Here is a 23865-nt window from a genome sequence, read left to right on the forward strand (position 1 = left end):
TTTTTTGAACTTTGGAATGTATTTCATAAGAACTTAGAAAATCAATATTTCGTTACGACTTTTTTATGTTAGATCCACCAAAATACCATCCTTTGGAATCACTTCTTCCTTTAACTACGAAAATGTATCGTATTTTTGAAACACTCACAAATTATATCATATTTCAAGTGAAATTTGTTCAGAATCTCAAGGAATAGATGTTAGCATTTCCTACGTGTGGGCTTCCAGTGATTGGTGGATCTTTATTTCACAAAACGAGTTGAATGAATAACTTGATACTTTTCCCGGAAGCTCATGAAGTTATTTGATCCAATGTGAGTATGAGAATCACCATTATGATATTTAAATTTATTGGGCTTAAGCCCAACTGATAAGTGTGCTCAATTATTGCTTAGGGCCAAGTAAGTGACATATATGGCCCATGATGAGTAAAAAGTAGGGTTATATATATATATATATATATATATATATATATGGTTATGATCTCATCTCCTCTCTTAAACTTCAGCTGCGCAGTTTTCCCATCGAGAGCACAGTCATAGAGAGTGAGAAGAGAGAAGCTAGGATTCTGATCCGGAGTGCACACCTGTAGACTGGATCTCATTGCAGGTATATTCTTGAAGTTGTGGCTATTCTCATTGTGTTTTCAAGAGGTGCACAACTTATCTTAATCATGTTGGTGTTCTAAATCCAGATCCACTTGATATTCATTTTTAACATTGAATTTGATTGAAGTGTGCATGAGATTGTTTGAATTGAACCTAATATCATTAACCATGGGTAAAATATAGAATGAATGTGGGAGAATAATTCAATATTAATTAAAAGTATGAGTTTTCTTGATGATAGGAGACATGGGGTCCCATGAGTGAATCAAAAGTTGGATCTACATTGGATCTCACCTAAATCGATTCATCTATCTTCATGGTGCGAAGTTTGGTTTCAAACTTTGATTCTAATAGGGGAAGTACGCCATGCAAATGTCCCTTGTATGATCTACATATCAGGGAAGACATGTGAATCTGCATGTAAGGATATGCAGATCTTTAGGGAGAAGGGTTTGACCAGATCTCGTATCCAGCAACCTGATCTATAAAAACGGGTAAAAAAAGGCCAAACACTTGCTCAATCTCAATTTCTATCTTGATTTTAGGCTGATCTCATTTTCCCAAGGGGAAAACCCCTTGGCGGAGAAGGTAAAAGTTTGGCGATGTTGTGCGAAGAGAGGAAAATTGCGGCGCATTAGGGTTTTTTGTGTGCGCCGCCGACAACAAATGAGAGTATAATTCTTAATAGTAAAGTTTCTATAAAAAAATTTAATGCATTTTTTTTTGGTATAATTTTTTTTAATGTAAATCTAATAGAATATTAAAATTTACTTTTAATCATGTCAAAACATTTATCCCTCATAAAATTTACCCCAAACCATGCAAATATATCATATATTTTAAACACACGTGAATTATATTCTCTTCAAGTAAATACTTATCACGTGCACATCTATATAAAGAAAAGAAAGATAAAAACCTCTTAAAAAAGTGTCAATAAGAAAAAAATAGTAGGATATGTTTGTCTTCCAGATAGCATGCTTTGAAAAACCAAATTTAGCATTCCAATCTCAAAAATATAAAAGCAACCCTTTGGGATGGATCAATGTGTTGAATGAATTAATGGAGCTGAAAAATCTAAAACTAACTCACATTGAATTGAATTGATCAATGTTATCAACCGAAGAAGGTGAAGAGTGAATCATCTTGTAGTTGTAGGTAGGCCCCATCAACGATTTCCCTGCAGACTCACTCACCCAATCTCTGAGAGGCGCGTGTGTATCTTTCTAGTTATATAATACACTATTGAAAAATTCATACGTATTCAATCTTCATCACCATTGTCATCACTGCCATCAGGTGCTGCTTCTTATTCTGCATTGCATCTTCTTCTTGTTCTTCCACTCTTTCCATTTTCCAATTCCATGTTTTTTCCTTTCTTTCTTGCGTTTCAATCACGTACAATGCCATTGCCGCTTATCAAAAAAAAAAAAAAAACGTACAATGCCATTGCCTTATTTGATTGAATGCGTTATTCTGTTACCTCCCTCTGTGCTTTTTCTTTTTTTGGCAATGTAGAAATAGTATTCCATTTCTGGAACCATCACCAAGATTGTATGGTACTATGGTTACAGAGGAAACCAAATTTCAATGTGGCATTGATTGTTTATGAAAATTGTATCCAATTTTTTGATTGAGCTGTTAACGTGCGATGAATTGTTCCTGACTATGTGTAATTTCCACCCCATGTCTCTGTACTTGCATCGTTTCTGAGTTGCTTATAAGGTTTTCAGTTTCACATTATCATTGAATTTTGCCTTTCTGTTTATGAAACTGTTTACACTAATTTTTCTTGATATAATGAGTTAGAATTTTTGTATTGTTTTCATTTCTTATCTATTTTATGTTTAAACTAGCTGATTCTGAATCTGATGCATATCTGGAGTTTTTAATGCTAGATGTATTATTCTGATTGAAATTAGTCAATATCTATCATCTTTGTTTGTACTTTTCCTGATTGGTACATTATTGGAACAACATTGCAAGTGAATGTGATTAATGATTAATTATTACTTGTTCTTTGCAATTACTAATGATCCCAACTTTGTGACAGGTGGTGAAATTGAATCATGGCTGAAGGTGGTGCTGATCCATTTCCAAAGTTGGGAAGTGTGTACAGAGGCTCTGGTGGTGCCAATTCCAAATCCAATCAATGGAGGCGTAATGCAGGGACAGGGAGCTCCAAACAGATTGCTGTGAAAACTGGTGGTGGTGATTCCAGGGGGAGCTCAAGTCAGCTGCAGAATATGCCTCAAAAACCAAATGCTTGGGGACAATCAAATCTGATCCAAAAGCTGAACAAGGAGGGTCCTGGTGGATCAGGGCTTGGAACTTTGAAGGACAGCAATTTGCCTCCAACATTGAAGAAAGGATCAGATTCTTCTGATGGAGTTCCAGAACCTGATTATGAAACTATTGATGGTGGAACTGGCACTGATTCTGATGAGGATTTCCAGTATGACAGCGATGATGATGTTGAATTTGATGATACTGACTCCGAAACCGGAGTGAAAGGCCATGAAGGGGCTAAGAAGAACAAGTGGTGTAGGGATTTCTTTGGCAGGCTAGACAAGGTGGCGAGTCAGGTTGAGAAGCTCGATTCACCATCAATCCGCTGGCATTGCCCTATATGCAGAGGGGGTCCTGGAGCTATTGATTGGTACCATGGGTTGCAGCCCCTTTATGTTCATGCCATGACAATACAAGTAAGGTTTGCAATAGTGCATCGACTATTTGCTGATACTTTGAAGGAAGAGTGCAGGAGGAGAGGAGCTCCATTAACAAGTGAGGCCTCTGGTTTGTGGGAGGGCCTTGATAAGAAACTCAAGGATCATGAAATAGTTTGGCCCCCAATGGTTATCATTATGAATACAAAATCTCAGAGGGGTGAAAACAACAAAGTACAACAATATTCTTGTCTTGTTTTCATAAGAGTCTTTGTCTTTTGTTATTTTGCTTTGTGTTTTTCTTATGCTAAATTCTTTGAATTGCAGTGGACTGGAATGGGGAATCAAGAGCTCCTTGATAGCTTCAGTGATTATGCTGCAATGAAGGCTAGGCACTCATATGGTCCACAAGGGCACCGGGGGATGAGTGTTTTGATTTTTGCTGAAACTCCAGCAGGCTATTTAGAAGCTATGAGGCTCCATAAGCATTTCAAAGAACAAGGAAGAGATAAGGAAGCTTGGGGTCGTTGTAGGAATCCATATGTCCCAGGAGGGAGGCGCCAACTTTATGGTTACTTGGCTTCTGGAGAAGATTTGGAGAATTTCAACCAGCACTCAGGTGGTCTTTTTTCCTTTGTAGCAATTATATTGCCTTCTTACAATTCTGCATAATATTTGGACTTATTGTTGCTGTTACATCTGTAATTGTTTAGGAAAGACAAAATTGAAGTATGAGCTGAAGTCATATCAAGAGACGGTTGAGAGCAAGATCAAGCATATCAATGATGATATTCAACAGCTTGACTATTTCAAGGACAAAGCAGCCAAGGAACAATTTAAATCAGAAGTTTATGCAAACACTTTATCTAAAGTAACTGACAAGTTACGCCAAGCAAAGCTAGAAAACCGTGTTGTGCGAGAACGTACTAAAGAGCAACAAGAACAGAACAAGGATGAGGTAATGTCATGAGACAAAGATTTACTACTACTACTACTACTGCTACTATTATTATTTTTATTATTATTAATATAGTGCACAATAGTTTGTTCAAGAAGATGCTTGGTTGTTATATAATTAAGAGCTTTTGTGCATAAAATTGGTGAGGGTACTTCTAATGTTGAGGATGTCCTTTTGATAAATATGATAGCTATAGCTATGAGAAACTAGTAAGCTAAGGCTATTTTATGTACCTTTTGTTAGCATTTTTTTGGGTATGGGCTTTTGTTGATTGGTGGTGTCTTGGTTTTTTAAAACAGGTTGTATGCATAACTTTGATCTTTTTTCTGGAAGCCCATATAATTATTTGATCAATTATGGGTTTGAGAATCATCATGCTTATATTTTTATTTATTGGGCTTAAGCTCAATTGTTAAGTGTACTGGATTATAATGTAGACTGTAGAGCTAAATAAGTGATCTAGGACCCATGTTAGGGTTATTGTTGTGTATATATGATCAGGATCTCTCTCCTCTCTTAAACTCTAGTTGCGCAGTCTTTCCATCAAGAACTTAGTTATAGAGAGAGAGAGGGAAGAAGATACTGATCTGAGAGTGTGATAAGAACATCACTAGAGCTACAAGAGATCAAATTCAAATTGCAGGTAGCTTCTTGAAGTTGTTATCATTATTATTGTGTCTCCAAGAGATACACAATTTATCTTGTTAATATTGGTGTTCTAAATCCTAGTCTAGATCAAGTTAAATTTATATCCCTATCAGTTTTGCAACTTAGTTTATCTGCTAACATTTTTCAATGCTAAAACGTTGTTTGATTGTGATTTTCATGAGAAGGTCAAGGTTACAAATTTGAAACTTAGTTACTGTCTGGGTTGATTCTGGCGGTGGCTTTCTGAATGATGATAAAAAGAAGACTGATCATTTTGATATATTAATTTCTTTCTAGATGGACGCCCAGGAGAAATTTTTCCTGGATCAAATTCAAATCATTCAGCAAGCTAGAAAGGCAAAGGAAGAGGAGTTTGAGAAACTGCAGGAGGCACAACTTGAAGAAGGAAATTGGGTTTATGGAGACTCTTCTGAGAAAGAGGAAGACAAGAAAATGTATTATTCTCTCACTCTCCATTATTTTAAAGCATATTTGAAACTTTATGATTCATTTTATATTATTATTATTATTATTTTACAACATTTGTCATTGCTATGGTTGAATTCATTAGAGATTTGACTAAAATGGTGCTATAAAGGGTAGAACAATCATTTCTCCTAAACTAACTTGTGGGGTAGAGTTAAATCTGAGCCAAAAAGATGTTATCACATCTCATCCTATATCTGTTTAGTGTTGTTCACTCATATGCTTGTTATCCTAAACCGTTTATTGGTGTCAATCTATATGTGTGTGACATGAATGTGTTGAGAAGTTTTATATTAACTAGAGATATGACCAAAAATAGTCTTTATAAATGATATAACAGCTCTCACCCCTCCCCTTAGCTTAGCTTATAGGGTAGAGAAAAACCACACCCAAGTTGGAAGACATTCATATGTATTCTTTTTGGCCAAATTTGTTGCTTTCTTTTACTACATTCATATTATTATTCCTTGTCTTTCTGAAGCAAAACTCCCTTGCTTTTGGCATTAACAAATCTATCTTCAATAACAGCATGGAGATGAGGGAATTCGAGGAAGGGAGATTTAATGTAATAAAAATTCATGATGATAAGAAGAAGGCCCTGCAGAAGAAGCACTTGCAGGAGCTGATGGAACTGGAGAAGGAGCTTGAAAATGAAATGGTGCAGCTCATGGACAAGTTCTCTTCTGGCCAGACTCAAGAAGAAAGCAATCAGAAATGATTGGAATACATGCTCTGTGTTATACCAAATTTTACCTGCATGTACTTTGAAAGTTGAAAACTGAGAGTTGGTGAGACTCACTTCACCACTGTTTTAATTCCCCTTTAGACCGGTTTTTTAAAGTGGGGTTTTGCGATCTTATTACAATTATTGCGGATTTTGGTTGAATGGTTTAATTTTAAAAGTACATTTATTTTAGCGGACCCAATATTTGCGCACATAATTTTTATACAATTGGTGCATTGAATTTGTTGTCTTGCAGCGTACAGACACATCATATTGAGGATATGATGTCCGTCTTAGAATTCATCTAGAATGATTCTTCACTTCAAGAATTCATCTAGAATTCGTCTGAGACTAATTCTGCTGCTTGTGGTGGTGTGGTGAGAGACCACGATGGTCACTTCTTGTTTGGATATTCTGTGAATTTAGGTTCCTATTCTATTTTGCATGGTATCCCTTAGTTATAGAGAGATCAAAAGTTTGCTTGTGCTCTCAGTTCCATTTGAAGCATATTTTTAGGGAAGTTAATCTGGTTGCCAATTCGTTTGGAAAGAATGACTTCTCCTTGCTTATGCCGATGAGGATTTATGATAGTTTTTTCATCATTTTCTTTAGTTTCTTTTATGTTTTTTTTTTTGTCAATGGTAGAAATTTCATTCAATACCCAAAGGGTTGCCTGACGGCACTTACAACATGTGAGACTAAATCTCAAGCGAGCGATATCGCAATGCAAAGAGTAAACAATTAGAGACAAGCATGCACACTCATACAACTAAGCTGAAAAATCCAGCTGAAATCATGAAGTAAAAATCCTAAGGGTAGCACAAAAGCCCCTAAAGACTCCAAATCAAAGAAACCGAGATGCCAGTTGACTTCTAAGCGGTAAAGCTTATTTATCTTCGATTTTAATCAGCGCTCCCATTTACAACTCTTCGACTCTGCCGGAGTTGCATTGTGCGACTATCAGGGAAGTTTAGTGACTTCAGCCGCAACAAGGTGGACAAGCCAGCATATCAGTAGATAAGGAGAGGAAAATGACTTCTGTAGAACCAGGAGCAATGTTGAGGGGTGGTGGAAGCTGCCATGACAGTGCGAAAGACAACCAGATCAACAGAGGAGGGTGCCATGAGCAGGGGACAGAGAAAGTGGAAGTACCCAGCCGTCAAGGAAGGTGAATAGGAAAGAGTAAAGGGCGATGGGGAGCACTCACAGTGCCACAACGACCCAAACTCAACTACAAATCAAACCAGACCAGTAAAGGCCTCAGCTTTCATTCCAGATCTTTGCCAGAAAGTGGAAATAGGGGATAGAGACCTCAGATCTGTGAAGCGACTGTGGCGTAGGTGGCAAAGGTGCTCACGACATCTGTGATGGCGAGATGGTGGCTGCATCTTCATTGTTTCCCTACTGGATTACAGCAACGATCCGGTGGTAGTGGAGGCGGCCAAGGCGGAGGAGGGGCGGCGGTGAGCGGAGGAAGATGGCGGCCAAAGGAAGGGAAGAAACCCAAACATAAAACCCACTTATTTGGGTAGAAAATCCACCTTAAGTGGAATAAAACCCACCTATTGTGAGAGAAAAACCTACCAAGCAGGGAATAAAACCTCCCTAGAGGAGGAGAAACTCCCCATGGGGGAGGAGCCCAATACTCTATATGTAAGAGAGTAGTTGGATCTAGGCCCGTATTAAATTAAAAAAAAGATTATTCAAGATAAACTACAACGAGTAAGGCCCTTTTAGGATACAATTGCCATTGCTAAAAACTAACGGAAACACTTAGTTTGAGTGAAAAAATGAAAGATTTCTTATTGAAATAAAAGTTTTTTCAGGTTATACTTAACTAGTATTTAAACATGCTAATAATTAGATACATATGTTTGGATATTTGTTGTCACTAATGCAAATATATATTAGTATTCACTTCGAGCTAAAATATAAACATAATAATTCTTATAGATTAAAATGAAAGGGAGTTTAAATAAATAATTGTATATAAACACACTAAATATGAAAACTCCGTGCTGCATGTTAAATAGGAAAAAATCATGTAGTAAACACCTTTACTCCTTTTAGAATAACTCTTCATTCACAAAAGTTTATATATTTATTTATTTATACATCGGAAAAGATAAATTACAATCCTTCAAAATTGATTCTTGTACCTCTCTCTCTCCAACTCTTGGATAATAGAGAACTAAGTTAAGTTCTTAGAGAGTTGAAATTTGTTGTTGGTGTTTAGATTTGCCGACCACTGACTCATCCGAACATTTTAAAGTTATTGGGAGCACTTCTCTTGAGACGTATATATTTATATTTTATGAATTTTGAAATAAAAAATTGGATTATTATTTTAAATTCACAACACATCCTTCAAAAATAATTATTATTAATATTTATCTTTATATTTATTTATGGATCTAAATTCATCTTGAACAAAAGCTGTCCTTTGTAAAACACTGACGGAACTTACGATGAAGTTCTCCTCTCTAAGATTCTGTCGCTAATCCCATATCAAACCAGGATTTTGTGACGAATTGATATTCCGTCGCAAACAACCCACTGTTAGTAAATTCACTAAATTGTTTTAACTATAATTTTTTGGTAAATATTTTATTTTACATTATTAAAAAAAAACCTTTTTTATTAACACGTGCAAAAAGTATGAAAAGAATGTCACCATTTTCTTTTAAATTTTAATAAATTCATATTTTTATTTGCACTTATTAGTAAAATTACTTATTTATAATAAAAAAGTAAAATGGGATATATAGTAAAATAATAAGAAGAAAAATGAAGCTACTCTACTGTGTTTGTTTGTGTTGCGAGGAACAGAGGAAAGGGGTGGAGATGGAGAGAAGGAATCCGAAAGCAGTGTTCATGGCCTTCGGCACTAAAGGCGATGTCTACCCTCTTGCTGTCAGTGCTTCTTCTTTTAATATTTCAATTTATGTTCTTTGATATTTGGTAAATTTTTGAACTGGTATGATATCAGCCAGGTATAAATATCAATGTTGTGTAATATTTTGATGATTGGTTTAGACAGTTTGGCTTGAAAAATGTGATTTGCAACAGTTTGCATTGCATTGTTGTTCATTGCAGGCCATTGCAGCTGCTTTTGCTGGTGACCAGAGACAATACAGTGTGACTCTAATAACTCATTCAGCACATGAGGTTTGCTTTATAAACATTTACATCATCAAGAGCATTATATTAGTTTGAGCAGTCACACTTGATTGGTTTATTTTTTGAAAAGTCAACTCATTTTTTACCAAGTGAAACAAATGTATCGACTTTTAAAAAATAAACCAATTGTATTAAGTGTGTTAGAGAGTTTTTCTATTGATCAGCCAAAGACACTTATGCATTAACAGTGAAGTACAATTTTGTTAGAGAGTGTGTTGGTAGCACTCCTCAGTTTGAGAAATAAAAAGCAACACACTATTAGTTTTCTAGTCACTCTGGATACAGGATACCCTTCATTGGGTTTAGTGCTAGATGGTACTTTGTTTGTCACATTATCATTGTGATTACTTATTCATGATTCATCATCATTCTCCACTTGGCAACAATAATGATTTGGTTAACTCCTCCACCTATGTTATTCACATAATTTCCAGTAATACAAAGAAATTAATTTTTATTGCTATAGTGTTGGTGACCATGTTAAAATTATGTATTTCTACTCCTTTTTATTTTCTTCCCTTACTTTTAATAGCTGATAGTTGAACAAAATATTTCCTTGCAGAGTTTAAGTCCTCACTTGGCTGAAAAACATGTTGAATACTGCCCAGTTTCATCACCTCCAGTTCTTTGTGCTGCTGATCAGAATAATTATGATGAAGGTTTGACTATCAACTTGGTTCTGCTTAAAAATGTAGAGAGAAAATTTAAAAGGAGAAACTATAGTTCTAATAGGTCTTCTCTTTTATCAGGGAAAGCAGAATCATCGTTTTTCTTGCAGAAAAAGAAAATTACGAGAGATCATAGACAAGAATGCTATTCTTTAATTGAAAGGATATTTGGAGATGGCCCAAGCATGCAGGGCGATCTTCTTGTGATAAACTTTTTTGCTTTGGTATTCCATACTGACAACTTTTATTGAGATGGACTTTTTTGACAAGTTTCTGAGATCATTGGGGGGTGAGGATTTGATTGAAGCTAAGACTTGATATCGTTAATGGAAATTGATTTATAAAAATGTTATGATTGCTTTAGTGGAACTGAAAAATAATTTATTAAAAAACTTGGCTGTGCTCAAGGAGACAATGAGACACCTAACGAGCATGTTGGGGAAGAGTTTGTAGTAGATGTTCCTGTTAGAAGAGTACAATAATACTATTTTTTCCTTGAATAATCTTGTGAGGTTATGAAATTTCTAAACTGCTATGCATGTGTGTGTTCTACATGCTTATTTATGTGCAATTGTACATAAACAATTCAAATTCCACTAAGGGTTTAAGTGCTCTGTAATGAAGGAGGTTTTCATGATGGTTTAGGAAGGGTGGAGCCTTGCGGAGAGTTTTTCTATCCGTTGCATTGTAGCTGCACCTTATGTTGTTCCATACAGGTACTTAAGAAGTTCATGTTCCTTCTGTATCATCACATATTGTAGAATTTGGATAAGCGGTGCTTGTTTTGTGGTGGGCAGTGGCAATCTTGCAAGAGCATCAATGCTCATGAGTTTCTCCTAACATTTGGAACCTTGATCATTGATTTTTCCTTAATAATAATTGATAAAACATATAAATTTTGAAAATCACAAAATGTTCCCAATAACTATTGTTTGGCAAATTTATCTTGAATAATTTATTAGCTATATACTTTTAATGAACTTTTAACCAGAGTGCTAGTGTATGCATAAAATGCTCAATTCTATGTTGTAGTTATATGGCAAAGAAAACTGCATCACAGTGCTCAAGTGAGAAGAGCTAACGTGTTTGTTAGTTTGTACTTTCTTGCATTATTGGCATATGAGTTGTGCTTTTTCGCCTCAGAAACACAGTATGTTTTCATCAACAAAAAAAAAAGATTGTCCCTAGATATTTGAATGTACAATATGACATTCAGTTGATGACTGACTTTGGTGTTTGAAGCTACTATCTAAATTCTAAATACATTTTGATCATTGATTTACTGTGTAGTGCACCTGCAACATTTGAAAGCCAATTCCAAAGAGAACTTCCTCTTTTATATAAATATCTGATTGAAGCTCCTTCTGGTAAGGTATTTATTTAGTTTTTATGCTCGAATGTTTTCATTTTAGAAAGATTCCGCTTGAAGTACTTCTGTTTCTTTTCCTGCTTACATTGTGCCTTTTCCTTTATAAAAGAGAAGTCATGGGATAAAATAAATATGAAAAGATTTGCATTTTTTCTTGCTGCAGTTGGTAGCTGATGAAACTTTAGGGTTTAGATAGAGCAAAGTGGAAAAAAAGAATGACAAATAATGCTACATACATATACAGTAACATAATGCACCTAGTACAGAGTAGGTCAAGCAATAGTACTACTTAACAGCCTAGACATCTTTTAGCAGGAATTAGAGCTTCTATATTAATTTTTTAGCTTCTTGTTTATTCTTTAATCATATTCTTTCCATGCAGGTCTGCTGGAAGGATGTGATTCATTGGATGTGGCCTCTTTTTACCGAAAATTGGGGATCATGGAGAAATGATGACTTACATCTGAGTCCATGCCCTTTTACTGTTCGTGTTTCCTGACCTTATTTTTCCGGCATTTAATATAGTGAATTTATGGTTACAAGTTTGTGCTTCATAGTTCATAGAATGTCTTTGCCACCTCTGTTAGGTTGCTGTAGACATGTACCCTTGCAGAGGATTATGGGGAACCCATTCTTTTGAACTAACATAGGCACCTTTTTGAGATTTCAGGATCCAGTTACTGGCATTCCTACATGGCATGATAGGCCACTATCTCCTCTTGTGATGTAAGTAATGAATTCTGAATGCTTAAATTATTTTCATATTGATATTTTTGGCCTTGTTGCTCTAATAGTCCATGTGTATTTGTGTGATGAGCTGTTTCCAAATTGTGTGGAATTTTGAAACGACTACAAGTTACCGACCGAGGCTTTAAGGCTTTATTTATTTATGAAAAAAGAAAGTTTTGCATTGTATGTGATTTCTAGAAGTTGTGTAAAGCCAACAAAACTGCCACTGGGTAATTTTTCTTTTATGGTCATAGTCATTTAAGTTCCTAATAAATAACTCTTTCCTTTTGATGCAACTTGATTGTAGATTGTTTTAGATAATTGCGTGATAATATATAGATGATAAACTTACTTGTTCTTTTCAATTGATATTCAATGTTAGGTCTGATTTATTTCATTGACTGTATGCACTGTTCAACAGGTATGGCTTTAGTAAAGAAGTTGTTGAATGGCCAGGTATGTCTTCTTTTACTATACACCGGCATTGTCTACTTTGATGTTGTGTGTCTAGAGTTGAAGTGAATTTCCTTAACCCTCTGTTGCATGCATCTATACTGTTTTCTTTTATTTATCCATTTGGATGACTATCTTGATATAAATAAGACCATAAATCGAGACAATATTGTATTATAGTTGCAGTAACAGTTGAGGGGTGCAGAGTAGTCCAATAAAATGCTTCTCAAATTATGTTATGACTTTCAAGTGTCTTTTGGCACCAATTTTATGCCCCGCAATGAGCAATAGCTTTCAGTAATCATTGTAACTGTAATCTCTTCTGGTTTGCTAACTAGTAATGAAACTGAAAGAGTGAAAATGAGGAATGTGTCAAGGCTTATACTTTGTCTAAATAAATTCCTTATCAATTTCGTTCCTACTAAGCATTCATTCAATAAAGCATCAAGCAGAAATTTCTTTGAAATCTAAGTATGTGAATTGTGATTATTTTGGTAGGGAAAAGGTTACAATTTATTAGTCATGATAAAGTTTCTACGTTGATTTTATATTTGATTAAACACTCTGATCTCAAGACTCATGATTAATGGGGATGTACTGAAGGCTGTTTCAAAATCCACATTTGTGTTATGTTATAATCTTGCCATGTTTTTACCAACATTTGATTTCTTAACTCACTGTATGGATTTAGTACACTCGTCTTTAGGTTTTCAGTTTTATCATCTGATTAGATTTAATGCATTGACAGCATATTGGCCATCAAAAGTGCGGGTTTGTGGTTTTTGGTTTGTCCCTACTGAATGGCAGTTCACATGTGAGAAATGCCGAGAAACATCAGTATTTGATTCATCAGTACATCAATATGCTAAAGATGAATCATGCCCCAGTCATTTAGAGTTGCTAAACTTTATAAAGACTAAACCAATCTTTATTGGGTTGAGTGCTATTGGAAGGTATAACAATTTTTTCTTCAACCTTCTAACATTGTGTAACTGTTGATTAGTAATTGTAATTATATGTTTTTCAAACCTGATTATTCTCTTTTTCACTGGCAGCATGGGTTTTCTAAAAGATCCTCGTGCATTTATTTGTGTTCTTCAAATGGTCCTGAACACCACAAATTATAGATTTATTCTCTTCACTGCTGGATATGAACCTTTAGAATCAGTGGTCCGCACAATTGCTGCTGAAGCATCACCTGACCAGAAAAATTGGAGTGAAGATTGTATCCCTCTTTGTGATGGGCGACTTTTTTGTTTTTCTGGGTGAGTGTTCTTCAGGTAACTTTACTACAACAAACTTAAACTTACGAGGGAAAAGGGTTTCCTTTTAATAGAATAATTGCGATTTCACTTACCATTGAATATAGGTCCATTCCATATGGTTGGCTTTTCCCAAAATGTGCTGCTGTGATTCACCATGGAGGCAGGTAGGAGAATTAGTATTCTGGCTGTTTCAATATTATCATTGAATTGAAGGATTCAAAAGGATGCTTACTAATCGATATTCTTGCACCTGAAATTAGTGGAACTACTGCTGCTGCGTTACAGGCTGGCACACCACAGGTTTGTAATGAATCAAATCTTTGCTAACATAGATGTTTTATTTGGGCTTAAAAGTACATGTCTGCTGAATGCATCTCATATGTTTCTGCCTGCATAGGGTTGTTCGATTAAATTAACTTCTCCAATTCAACAAAATTCTCTTGAAGCCAATGATCATTTTTTGTCAAATGTACTTGATTTGGTTGAACGAGATGGCAGGTAGTGTGCCCTTTCATGCTAGATCAGTTTTATTGGGCTGAAAGAATGTATTGGCTTGGTATTTCACCTGAACCACTCAGTAGACACCATTTGCTTCCTGATAAAAATGATGATAGAAGTGTCCAAGAAGCTGCACATGTACTATCACTGGCGATACATGATGCACTGTCATCAAGAGTTAAAACACAGGCTATAGAAATTGCTGAAAGACTATCACTTGAGGTAATAAAGTTTGTCTTAAATTTTGATCTGAAAACTGTAAGCCTAGAGGTTCATGCATTCATGATCTTTCAACTTTCAGGACGGTGTATCAGAGGCAATTAAGTGCCTCAAGGAAGAGCTAGACTTGAATTGAAATATAAGGCCGTTGAAATGTTCCAAGAATTTGCTTGGCTTTTCTTCGCCACTGATTCAAAAAATGTACCAATTCACATACGAGCTGACTGCATTTGATATTTTGGGCTTACTCTTTGAATAGATGCATTCTTTCATATAATCATTCTAGTTCTCGTTAAAGTTTTAAAATTAGTTTTTTGTGAGTTTATTAAATTTATCATGTGTAGCACAGAGAGTAATGCACAAGGGCATCTCACAACCGGTAAGGCGGTAACTATAAACTAAGTCTTTTTGGAAAACTTGGTTTATTCCCGTTTTACAACACTCCAAGATGATATTAAGGGAATTTCACAGTTCCATTCAACAAATAAGCCTAACCCATTGGAAATGAGTCTCAATGTTTTATTTTTAAATGTTACTCGATTTGCTTAGTATTCAAGAAACATGAGAAGTAGGTGAATAATGAATTGCAACCAGAAAAATCAAAGAATTTGGAAATCTTAAAAGAGCATATCATTCTTTTATTATTATCCCACATTAAGTGCATGTTTGGATACGCGGTGGAAAACTACGATTTTAAAATCATGGTGGTCAATCCCAAAAGTTAAGGAAATTTGCTTATGTCCACCGTGATTTTCCAAACATATTCTCTTAGTTGTTGGTTTTTTTTTTTTTGAAGGTTAGTTGTTGGTCAATGTTCTTTCATTTTGATGTTCCCGAATACTAGTTCAAAAATTATTCTATTGTTTAAAAAAAATCAAATTTTACAAATTTGAATAATTATTATGCTATTATAGAATAATTAGCTTCTATCGGAGTTTAAGCCATTTACATTTATATGAATTACCGGCTTTCCTCTTCCATGTCATTCATCTTCATTCAATTCAAGAGCAATAAATCATACCCTCAAAGTTCCCTAAGATCACAATTTACCATTTTCTCCTAGTTCAACACTAATCAAGAATTAAAGAAACATCAATTAGTTTCTGAATATCACAGGACATAAGTTTAGAGCAAACTCAAGTGACACAAATTTGTCATTCATTGAGAAACTAGCTATAAATTCTCTTTGTAAATAAAAGAAAGAATCAGGGATTTCAAACTACATGACCATTCTGACTTATATAACTTATGAATAAATTGCCTATATGCTTTCCCTTTCTACTCTTCTCTACCAGGGTTAAGAATTATATCGCAATATACAACAAATATGAAAAAATAGCAGTTATGAACCTCTGACCAGTACCAATGGTATATATTTTTTTTGCTAATATGATGCTCAAGTTCAAGTAACATGGCTGAATTCAATAATTTGTAGTTTCCTCACGTGTCTTCAATCTACATAATGAGCTATCCTGGAATGCTATTTCCAAGGACAGGACTATCATCTTGAACTATTTCTTCCACTGGGTTTTCCTTTGCCCACACAGCTGCATCTAGATACCCAAGCTCAAAGAGTCGGTCAAGAACTGCATCTTCTGCTGGCTCAAGTGCCCAGTTAAAAAGCTGAAATGATTCCATACAGAATGCTCATCATCTACGTATCCTCAAGATACTTATCATGTTAATTCATAAAATTCAGGAATACCTGTCGGGGGCTACAAGCGTTTTCTGGATTGCAGTCTGGACTGATCCCTATCCCTTGTAATCCCAAACGACTTGCTGGGAAAGCACAAACACGAACCTGTGAAGTGGTAAATGCTTATACATATTGAAACATGACAATGAACTTAAAAAAATCATAAATCTCTTTCATCACATCAAAACTGAAACAAAACAAACCTAAATGCAGTGCAGACACTATGACCTGCCAAGTTCTACTAAAGTTCTCTTATCCAGAACACACGAGCTTCCTGTTGCTTTATAGATTTCTTTCACAAATACAAGACTACCCTTCATCACTTCTCAGATGTTCCAAGAAAGTCAGAATTATTTTCTTAGCCATCTATTTATCTTAATACCTCAAGGCTCAAACTAGCTGTTGAATACAGATCATGGAGTTTCAATTTGTTTAAGCTCATTCAGAATAGATAATAGAGAGAGGAATATGCCACTTCACTTTCACACTGAAAAGTACCTTAAGAAATGGATAGCCTAAAATAACATTATCAACCCTGAAAATTATTCTTTAATCAATCATAGGTAGATTTTGGGAAAATTACTAAATAACCATCTCAATCTTTGTAGAGGCACCCAACCCTCCAAGTGACACCTCACAACAAGTGAACAAGTGAGTAGTGCATGCAATGATCTTTTCCTTGAAAACTAGAAGTTTCTGAATTTGGCCAGGATGCCTCAGATGTTCCCTTCTTAGATAATAGATACCACATACGAGTAAAATAATAGAATGTACAAAACAAAAAATATCTTATAAGGCTTCCAAATGCATTTAAACAGCGGTTTCAGCGAAGAATCAATCAATTGAAATAATAGTCCAACTAGTAAATATTTTAATAAACTTACGGTTTGTGCTGCAGATGTTGGTGGCATAAACAACGTCAAACCCCCATCAATGCATAGTCGATTTCGAAACATTGTTGCTGGCCTTGGTGCAAGATATCTGCAGTGAGTATAAGTTTTAAATTTACTCATCCATTTATAACAAGGTAATATAGTGTACTAACAAATCACCCTGGGATAAAGGAAGAAGTAAAAACTGCGTTGATGAGATCTTCCTTGGAATCAAACTGATCCACCAACAAACCCCTGGGTCTCCAAAGAAGCTGTGTCACAGCAACTGCGACAGAAAGTACATCTCTCAAGACAAAGCAGGATTCAGAAATCTCAACTACTAATAAAGAGAACTTAGGCAGTTTTCAAAACTAAATTTTTGGCCCAAAACTTCGGTAAGAGAATCCTTATCTTCTAATTGGTTCAAAAACTATACTATGAAGTCATAGATGCAATTTAGTAACTAAAATAATACATATAAACTGTGGTATACAGCTACACCCCATATTTTCTCTGTTAAGTATGTGTTACTTCCGATCCTAGAGATATAAGTTTCCAGTTTTACTCTTAGCGCAAGACATTTCCATAATGAAAATAGTGCAGGGCAGTATTACCTCGAACTCTCCCATTTGATCTTATATGAGCATCATCTGGCAAAAACTTGTCAAGAACATCACGCAGAACAGCCTGTGCAGAAAAATAGTACCAAAAAGATGAAATTTGAACCAAAGAAAAAACCCAAGAGCACACTATTACAATAGAAGAAAGTCTCTCAGCTTTCCGTCATGGATACGAATTCACGCAGGCTCTCATTTGCAATCAAATGAGACATACTAATTACTAAAACTGTGGTCAAGACCAACTACATAGAAAGTACTTTCAGAATAGAGGTATACCCCCAGCCGAAATGCAGTCCCCCGGTTCCGGCAATCTTCAGCCAATATTTTAGTAGCCTTCAATGCTTCTTCCATACTTGCTCCGGAAGCAATCACAGCACAGACTATGGCCCCAGCAGAGGAACCGGCTAAGGGTGTGGTATCCTGCACGAGCATCATAAAAACTCTAAACTAAGAATTCACAAGTATCCAATTTGACGAAGATAGGAAGATAAACATACATCACCAACTCCACTCCTATTTCAAATTGCACTTCCCATGAACAAATTTTCTAACTTGAACTATCACAATTCAACAATCAACATCCAATAGAAACCAAGTCTATGACTAAACAACTTAATTAAGCATCTAAAACACATAAGTAAGTGCTTATTCCTAAGTTGCTTTGAAAAGCTTATTGGAATAAGCCCAAAATAGCTTATAAGTCAGTATAATATAAGTGCTTATTTATAAGCCAATCTGAGCAACCGATGAAAATAAACTCAAAACAGCTTATAGATATACAGATATGTAATAAGCTATTTTATTCTCATAAGTGCTTATAGATATTGTAGCTCTACATATGGAGACATTGATTCACTGACCTTGATGTAATGATTCTGAATGAGAAACTGAGCAACTCCGAGATGGTAAGGGAAGAGAAGACCAGCAGCAGAGAAGCTAAAGCCAGGGGAGGTGACGACTCGCCTACTGCGCTCGGCCTCAACGTCCTTGACCCTCTGCTCCCAAACGACGTCGGGTTGAATCTCATCCTCCACCACAGCCCCAATCCTCTCCTCCTCGTACAATTCACGTTTCTTCAGTGCTGCTGAATTCTCGAACATGGCCACGGAAGCGGAATCGTCGCCAACGCCGCTGCGGCTTTTGATAAGGCGCGAGGCGAGGGCGAGGAAGAGCTCGCCGGTGGCGATGGCGAAGGATTTCTTCTCAGGCGGAGGAGTGGGGAGGAGTGGAGGTGGGGGAGTGTTGTTGGGCGAAGAAGAAGAGGAGGAAGCGAAGGTGAGGAATTGGGTGCGGCGGCGCGTGGTAGAACGGAGGAGAAGAGTGGAATTGAGAGAAGGGAATCGGAAAGTGTGGGCATGGTACGGTGAGGAAATGGTGGGAGCCATGCCCAATGGAGGAGAGGACACTCCTGGTTGTGTATTGTTATTGGTAGTTAAGTTTGAGTTCCTTCCAATCCCATTGCTTTTAACCTTTTTCTCTGGCTTTTTGTTATTTGACTTATTTCGATTTTCACGATAGATCATAGAGAAGAAGAAGTAGACAACTTTTTCCTTTTAAAGGGTGTTTGTCCAATGGTTAGGTTGGATTGGAACTAGGCTAAAATATAATTTCAGTTTCACTTTGATTTAGTTTCTTTTTTGGAAAAATTAGTTACAATTTGGATTGTCAAAGTTAAAAAATGGAAAATGATATTGTATTTTTCAAATTTCTTTTTATCTTTATATATGATTTCTCTTTGTGAGGCCACATGGGACATGGGTGCTAAAAGTAGCAAGACCTCATGTCAAAAAATGGATTTTTTTAAAATTAAACTAAAATACTATTCAGTGTCAAAAAAAATTGGATGAGAAAAAGAAAGGATAATGTTTCATCCACACCTTTCTTTTGAGGTCCTCTTTTTTGAGGTGGAGAGGTGGAATGGTGAGAGATAGGAAGAAAAGAAAAAGTAAGAGAGAGAAAATATGAGATGTGATAGATGATAAGATAAGAGAGATAGAAATAAAAAGAGGTGAAAATGAAGTGTTTAAAAAATGAGGTATGTATATATCATTACTCGAAAAAGAAACATTGGTTACTTCATCTTTATTTTATTTAGTCTCATGCTAATGTGTTTGCTCACCGTTCATTATTAGCGGTTTCTGACCGACACTATGTGGACCAAAATTTTTAAATCAACTTTTTGTGTTGGCTTAACCTATGTTAAAGAGGAGAAATTAGTGTCGTAAAAAATATATGAGATTGGTCGAATAATTTATTCCGCTCATAAGAGTTGAAAATCAAATTATTAATCACTTGCTTTAAGGTACTAAGTGCGGAACCGTTAACTCGCTTGGTTTAAACTACTAATTAAGTTTAAAAGCAAAGATTGAATATTCAATAAGCTATGCATTGAAATATGTTATATGAGAAAAAGGATGATGCACCGACGGTGTAAATTTTTTTTACACCGTCAACCAATCAGATTTCAAGGATGTGTCACGTCAATTAATGAAATTAAATAAAAAGAGAGATTTTCTCATATCCTTAAAATCTGATTGGTTGACGGTGTAAAACGTCGGTGCATAAAAATTAAACTCTTGAAATATTACCTTGAATAACAACTTTAAATAGGATATATACAAATAAAAATAAATAATGAAGGGGTAGAAATTGATCTAGGAGGATAAACATTTATTGATTTTTGGCCCATTGGTAGCATTAATTCATGCTGAAAATGTAAACTGATGAAGGCAGTACAAGCAAAGCAACTCTTGGAGAATCCACCAACATCAAAGAGGAACTCTATAGGATGGATCCACCATTTTCAAGATGAACAAGTTACCTCTATTACCTCTTGATATTCTGTCAAGTTCATGCAAAAGAAAGAAATTCAGACGTAAGAGTACTCAGCAAGGAAACTTAAAAGTCTATTACAAGTCACAGATTTACCTTAACTCTTCATCCAAATAAGTAATTTCCAACTGGCCACGACCACTCCCAGAGGATTTGATTGGTATCTGAATTTAGCATTGTGGACTCATTTGTCAGGAAAAGGTTGGTGAATTGCAAAAGAAATAAGGATAAATAAAGAAAGATACTCTCATCCTAGTATGAATGCATGGTTACCTAATATCTTATCTGATTCTTTAAATAGAAAAAACAGATTCATGGAATTACCAAACAATATGACCAATAGACTAAATATGAAAAGTAATTGACCTACCAGACTTGCAATCTTGAAGAAGTCAAATTTAACAGCCACCCTTTTAGAGTTAAGAGGCACCAAATTGGCTGTGGCCTGCAGCAATAGTGGCAATTTGTAAGCTCCAAGCTTCCAAAGCATTGTGAATTTGATGATGTTAGACAAAAGTTCTGGTAACCAGTTATTTAGCTTCTATATCTCATAAAGTTTACACTTTAGGATTTGTTTATCAATTATGAGCTTAGAAAAATGGCCTTTAAGACTGAACTACTGCTTCAGACACACATTCATACTTGAAAGAGTTCAAATGAAAAATTCATGTTTTGAAGAACTTATTTGAGCTTATGCTATAAGTTAAGCTCTAAGCTCTTATGCAAGTGTTTGGGAGAACTTATGTAAACAGTTTATGACTTATCTTCTGAGTTTATTTTCATAAGCTGCTCAGATTAGCTTATGAATTAGCATACATGCATATTACATATAACCAAGCCTCTCAAATTAGCTTATCTATCACATAAGCGCTTTGTGATCATAAACACTTCATTAAATTGTTTATCCAAACACCACAAATAGACCAAACCAGCATCAAAAACCATTTTAATCATGTGAAGTCTTTATTAAGATTTAAAGTAGTGGCTATAGCTGTAGTGCAGTGCAGTACCTGGTTGTAGAACGGCCAAGTTTCTATATTTTGAGCTCTCAAAGTATCCCCATTAATCGCCTGATAGATCTTTCCATTTGGTCGCAAGAATTTTGGCCTCTAGGATAGTTTAACAGAAATTAATTCTCATTTTACTAATGCAAATAAATTGAGAGCAAAATCAATCATATCATAATTCTTAGAAAAAGGAAGAACAACCATAACTCGTGCTAGAAGTTAAATCAACAAACCAAATGCACATTTTCAAAATTCAATTTGGGAAATGTAATTAGTTACCACATTGGATGGATATTTTATTTATACTTCTTCAAACAGAAATCGCCTATATCATCTGTAAAAGGGTGCCATTAGAATTTATACCACATATGAAAGTCATCAAACCCCTTATTTGGATCATAGAAAGAGCAAAATGGAAGTGTATAAATGTACAAGGAATCTGAATTTGCAAACCCTTAGAAGTAACATAGACAAACCTGTGTTTGCAGAATTGATTGAGATGTTGTATATAAAAGCTCCCATTTTCCATTGAGCGAATCAGACTTGAGAGGCTCCTTAACAGAGTTAAAAGCTTCAATTTTTTGAGCAATCTAGACAAGACCAAGTCAACATCACAAGTTAGGAAACCAAGAAAAGACAGTGAAACAAAGCCACTGAAATTATCAAGATATTGTTGTTTTCACTTGAACCTGGTTCACTAGTTGTTGATCCTCAGGAGTAGCCTCGGCACCTCTGTCAAGGGGTGAAATTGTTTGATAGAGCTCCACCTTGAGGCTCTGAACATCTCTGCCTCCAGTGAGAAAACCTTGGAAAAATGAAACTTTGTTCCTCCCTTTATCAGAATCAGATATGGAGGTGTTGAGTTTTGGTCGTGTTGAGGATGAGAAGAGAAGATTTGGTTGTGATGGTTTGGAAACAATTGTGCATTTGAATGACAGAGTAGCTGTGAGAGTGGAGAGAGCCATTGATAGATGGGTTTATGCTTATGTACTTTCAACCATTACACTTGGTTGTGAAGTGAACATGAGTAGTGTAGGAATAGAAATGTAACCATAGATTTGGTATAAGCAACTTAATTAGATTCTAACACCCAAAGCTATTTACATTAGTATATTCACATAATTGATTTTTACTTTAATCTCAATTTTATAAGATTTTTCAAACATGCATTGAACCAATTTAATTTAATGGTTTATATGATAGATGACTTGAAATTCCATGTGTAATACCCCTTTGACCTTAAAATATTTCATGTACTTTATTAAATTTGGTATTTGTCTATCACAAGATTGGATGAGACATAACAACAAGGTTTTAAATTATGGTTCACAACTGTAATTGTGGTTGTAACGTAAAGAGATTTTAACTTTTGTAATGATGTCACACCACAAATGCAGTTGCATCAACTTGCATTTCTCCATAATTCAATTGCATATGGAAAATATAACCACGGTGGAAACCACAATTCAATTATGATATTTTTTTAAAATAAAATAGTCAAATAATACAAATAAGGTAAATTAATAATATTAAATAAATCTCATTTTTCTTTTGTCACTTTTTTATCTGTGTACCATTCTTTTTCTCTTATTTTAAATAATTGAGAAATCATATAATTTTTCTCTTTATTTTCTCATATTTTTTCCGCTTAATTTTCCGTAGTATAATTTGTATTAAATTTCTGCTAAACAATTGTATACAAAAATTATTATAGATAAAATCCACCTAATCTATATATATATGTAAAGCACACTTGTGTTTTTTGCATGGAATAAATACATTAAATCATAAAAGCTCACATACTTTTATATTAAATACATTAAAAAATAAATAATTTAAGAAATTAAAAACTGAAAAAATTTGTATTATAAAAAATTATTCAACTACTTATATTAAATAACAACATTCATAGACTTAAAATTGACTTGAGCTTTGCATTTAAAAAATTTAAAAAATCAAAATTAAAAACAAAATAATATTTATTAATAATTAATTTAGATAAATACTTTTAAAATAAAAAAATTATATATATATATACATATGTAAAATAGACTTGAAAAAATAACATTAAACACATAAAAAATAGTAAATTTATTTTGAATTAAAAAAATAAAATAAAAAATTGAAAACTAAAATAAAACTACATCAACTTTATTATTCATTATATTAATTATTAATTGTTAAACTTTTAAATTTCTCATATTTAAAAGTAAATATTAAAATTTAAAACTTTTCAATTTCTCTTATTTAAAATGAAATATTTAAATTTTAATTATTCATTACAACTTGAGGTGAATTTTTAAAAAATAATAATAATTGAAATTGACTACCTTACATTAATGACAATAATAGATTGTTAATAATAAT

At 34.6% G+C, this 23865-nt stretch overlaps 4 protein-coding genes across 5 annotated transcripts; 2 read left to right on the top strand and 2 right to left on the bottom strand.

Annotated features, from left to right (window-relative positions):
• Window positions 1–1690: 1690 nt before the first annotated feature.
• Window positions 1691–6292, top strand: LOC130726734 (protein SUPPRESSOR OF GENE SILENCING 3-like). Its single transcript, XM_057578037.1, has 6 exons — window positions 1691–1907; window positions 2662–3508; window positions 3602–3893; window positions 3988–4232; window positions 5178–5335; window positions 5895–6292. The coding sequence occupies exons 2-6, from the start codon at window positions 2678–2680 to the stop codon at window positions 6082–6084; spliced, it is 1716 nt and encodes a 571-aa protein (XP_057434020.1). The 5' UTR covers window positions 1691–1907; window positions 2662–2677; the 3' UTR covers window positions 6085–6292.
• A 2603-nt stretch (window positions 6293–8895) lies between these two features.
• Window positions 8896–14780, top strand: LOC130726733 (sterol 3-beta-glucosyltransferase UGT80B1). 2 transcript variants are annotated; one of them, XM_057578035.1, is made up of 15 exons: window positions 8896–9003; window positions 9187–9258; window positions 9833–9929; window positions 10020–10162; window positions 10584–10654; window positions 11229–11310; window positions 11690–11791; window positions 11978–12033; window positions 12458–12492; window positions 13238–13442; window positions 13545–13754; window positions 13859–13918; window positions 14015–14054; window positions 14253–14474; window positions 14554–14780. In XM_057578035.1, the coding sequence occupies exons 1-15, from the start codon at window positions 8935–8937 to the stop codon at window positions 14605–14607; spliced, it is 1518 nt and encodes a 505-aa protein (XP_057434018.1). In that variant the 5' UTR covers window positions 8896–8934; the 3' UTR covers window positions 14608–14780. The 2 variants fall into 2 exon arrangements, with proteins under 2 accessions (XP_057434018.1, XP_057434019.1); XM_057578036.1 differs by lacking the exon at window positions 14554–14780 and having other exon boundaries at window positions 14152–14395.
• Window positions 14781–15683: 903 nt separating this feature from the next.
• Window positions 15684–19183, bottom strand: LOC130724249 (uncharacterized). The gene is made up of 7 exons (XM_057575444.1): window positions 18520–19183; window positions 17936–18079; window positions 17654–17726; window positions 17220–17325; window positions 17052–17148; window positions 16177–16272; window positions 15684–16094 (listed from the first exon to the last, which is right to left on the bottom strand). Exons 1-7 carry the CDS (start codon window positions 19180–19182, stop codon window positions 15939–15941), a joined length of 1335 nt encoding a protein of 444 aa, XP_057431427.1. The 5' UTR covers window position 19183; the 3' UTR covers window positions 15684–15938.
• Window positions 19184–20252: 1069 nt separating this feature from the next.
• On the bottom strand, window positions 20253–22553 carry LOC130723471 (probable plastid-lipid-associated protein 4, chloroplastic). The gene is made up of 6 exons (XM_057574542.1): window positions 22188–22553; window positions 21975–22088; window positions 21502–21600; window positions 20862–20936; window positions 20588–20655; window positions 20253–20500 (listed from the first exon to the last, which is right to left on the bottom strand). Exons 1-6 carry the CDS (start codon window positions 22461–22463, stop codon window positions 20428–20430), a joined length of 705 nt encoding a protein of 234 aa, XP_057430525.1. The 5' UTR covers window positions 22464–22553; the 3' UTR covers window positions 20253–20427.
• Between the last annotated feature and the right edge of the window lie 1312 nt (window positions 22554–23865).

The sequence above is a fragment of the Lotus japonicus genome, chromosome 6 (assembly GCF_012489685.1).
Source record: "Lotus japonicus ecotype B-129 chromosome 6, LjGifu_v1.2".
In the NCBI taxonomy this organism is placed as follows: Eukaryota; Viridiplantae; Streptophyta; class Magnoliopsida; order Fabales; family Fabaceae; genus Lotus; species Lotus japonicus.

Bases quoted from the DNA above. Each gene is read 5' to 3' on its own strand.
- LOC130723471 (XM_057574542.1), bottom strand. From the start codon at position 22,463: ATGGCTCTCTCCACTCTCACAGCTACTCTGTCATTCAAATGCACAATT. The intron at 21,601-21,974 runs GTTTGTCTATGT...AAACTATCCTAG, and splicing joins AATCAATTCTGCAAACACAG to AGGCCAAAATTCTTGCGACC. The intron at 20,937-21,501 runs GTACTGCACTGC...CTATTGCTGCAG, and splicing joins CTTGGCCGTTCTACAACCAG to GCCACAGCCAATTTGGTGCC.
- LOC130726734 (XM_057578037.1), top strand. From the start codon at position 2,678: ATGGCTGAAGGTGGTGCTGATCCATTTCCAAAGTTGGGAAGTGTGTAC. The intron at 3,509-3,601 runs GTACAACAATAT...TTTGAATTGCAG, and splicing joins AGAGGGGTGAAAACAACAAA to TGGACTGGAATGGGGAATCA. The intron at 5,336-5,894 runs GTATTATTCTCT...CTTCAATAACAG, and splicing joins AAAGAGGAAGACAAGAAAAT to CATGGAGATGAGGGAATTCG.
- LOC130724249 (XM_057575444.1), bottom strand. From the start codon at position 19,182: ATGATCTATCGTGAAAATCGAAATAAGTCAAATAACAAAAAGCCAGAG. The intron at 17,326-17,653 runs GTAATACTGCCC...TTTCTGTCGCAG, and splicing joins ATCAAATGGGAGAGTTCGAG to TTGCTGTGACACAGCTTCTT. The intron at 17,149-17,219 runs GTGATTTGTTAG...TACTCACTGCAG, and splicing joins ACTTCTTCCTTTATCCCAGG to ATATCTTGCACCAAGGCCAG.
- LOC130726733 (XM_057578035.1), top strand. From the start codon at position 8,935: ATGGAGAGAAGGAATCCGAAAGCAGTGTTCATGGCCTTCGGCACTAAA. The intron at 10,655-11,228 runs GTACTTAAGAAG...TTTACTGTGTAG, and splicing joins CCTTATGTTGTTCCATACAG to TGCACCTGCAACATTTGAAA. The intron at 13,755-13,858 runs GTGAGTGTTCTT...CATTGAATATAG, and splicing joins CGACTTTTTTGTTTTTCTGG to GTCCATTCCATATGGTTGGC.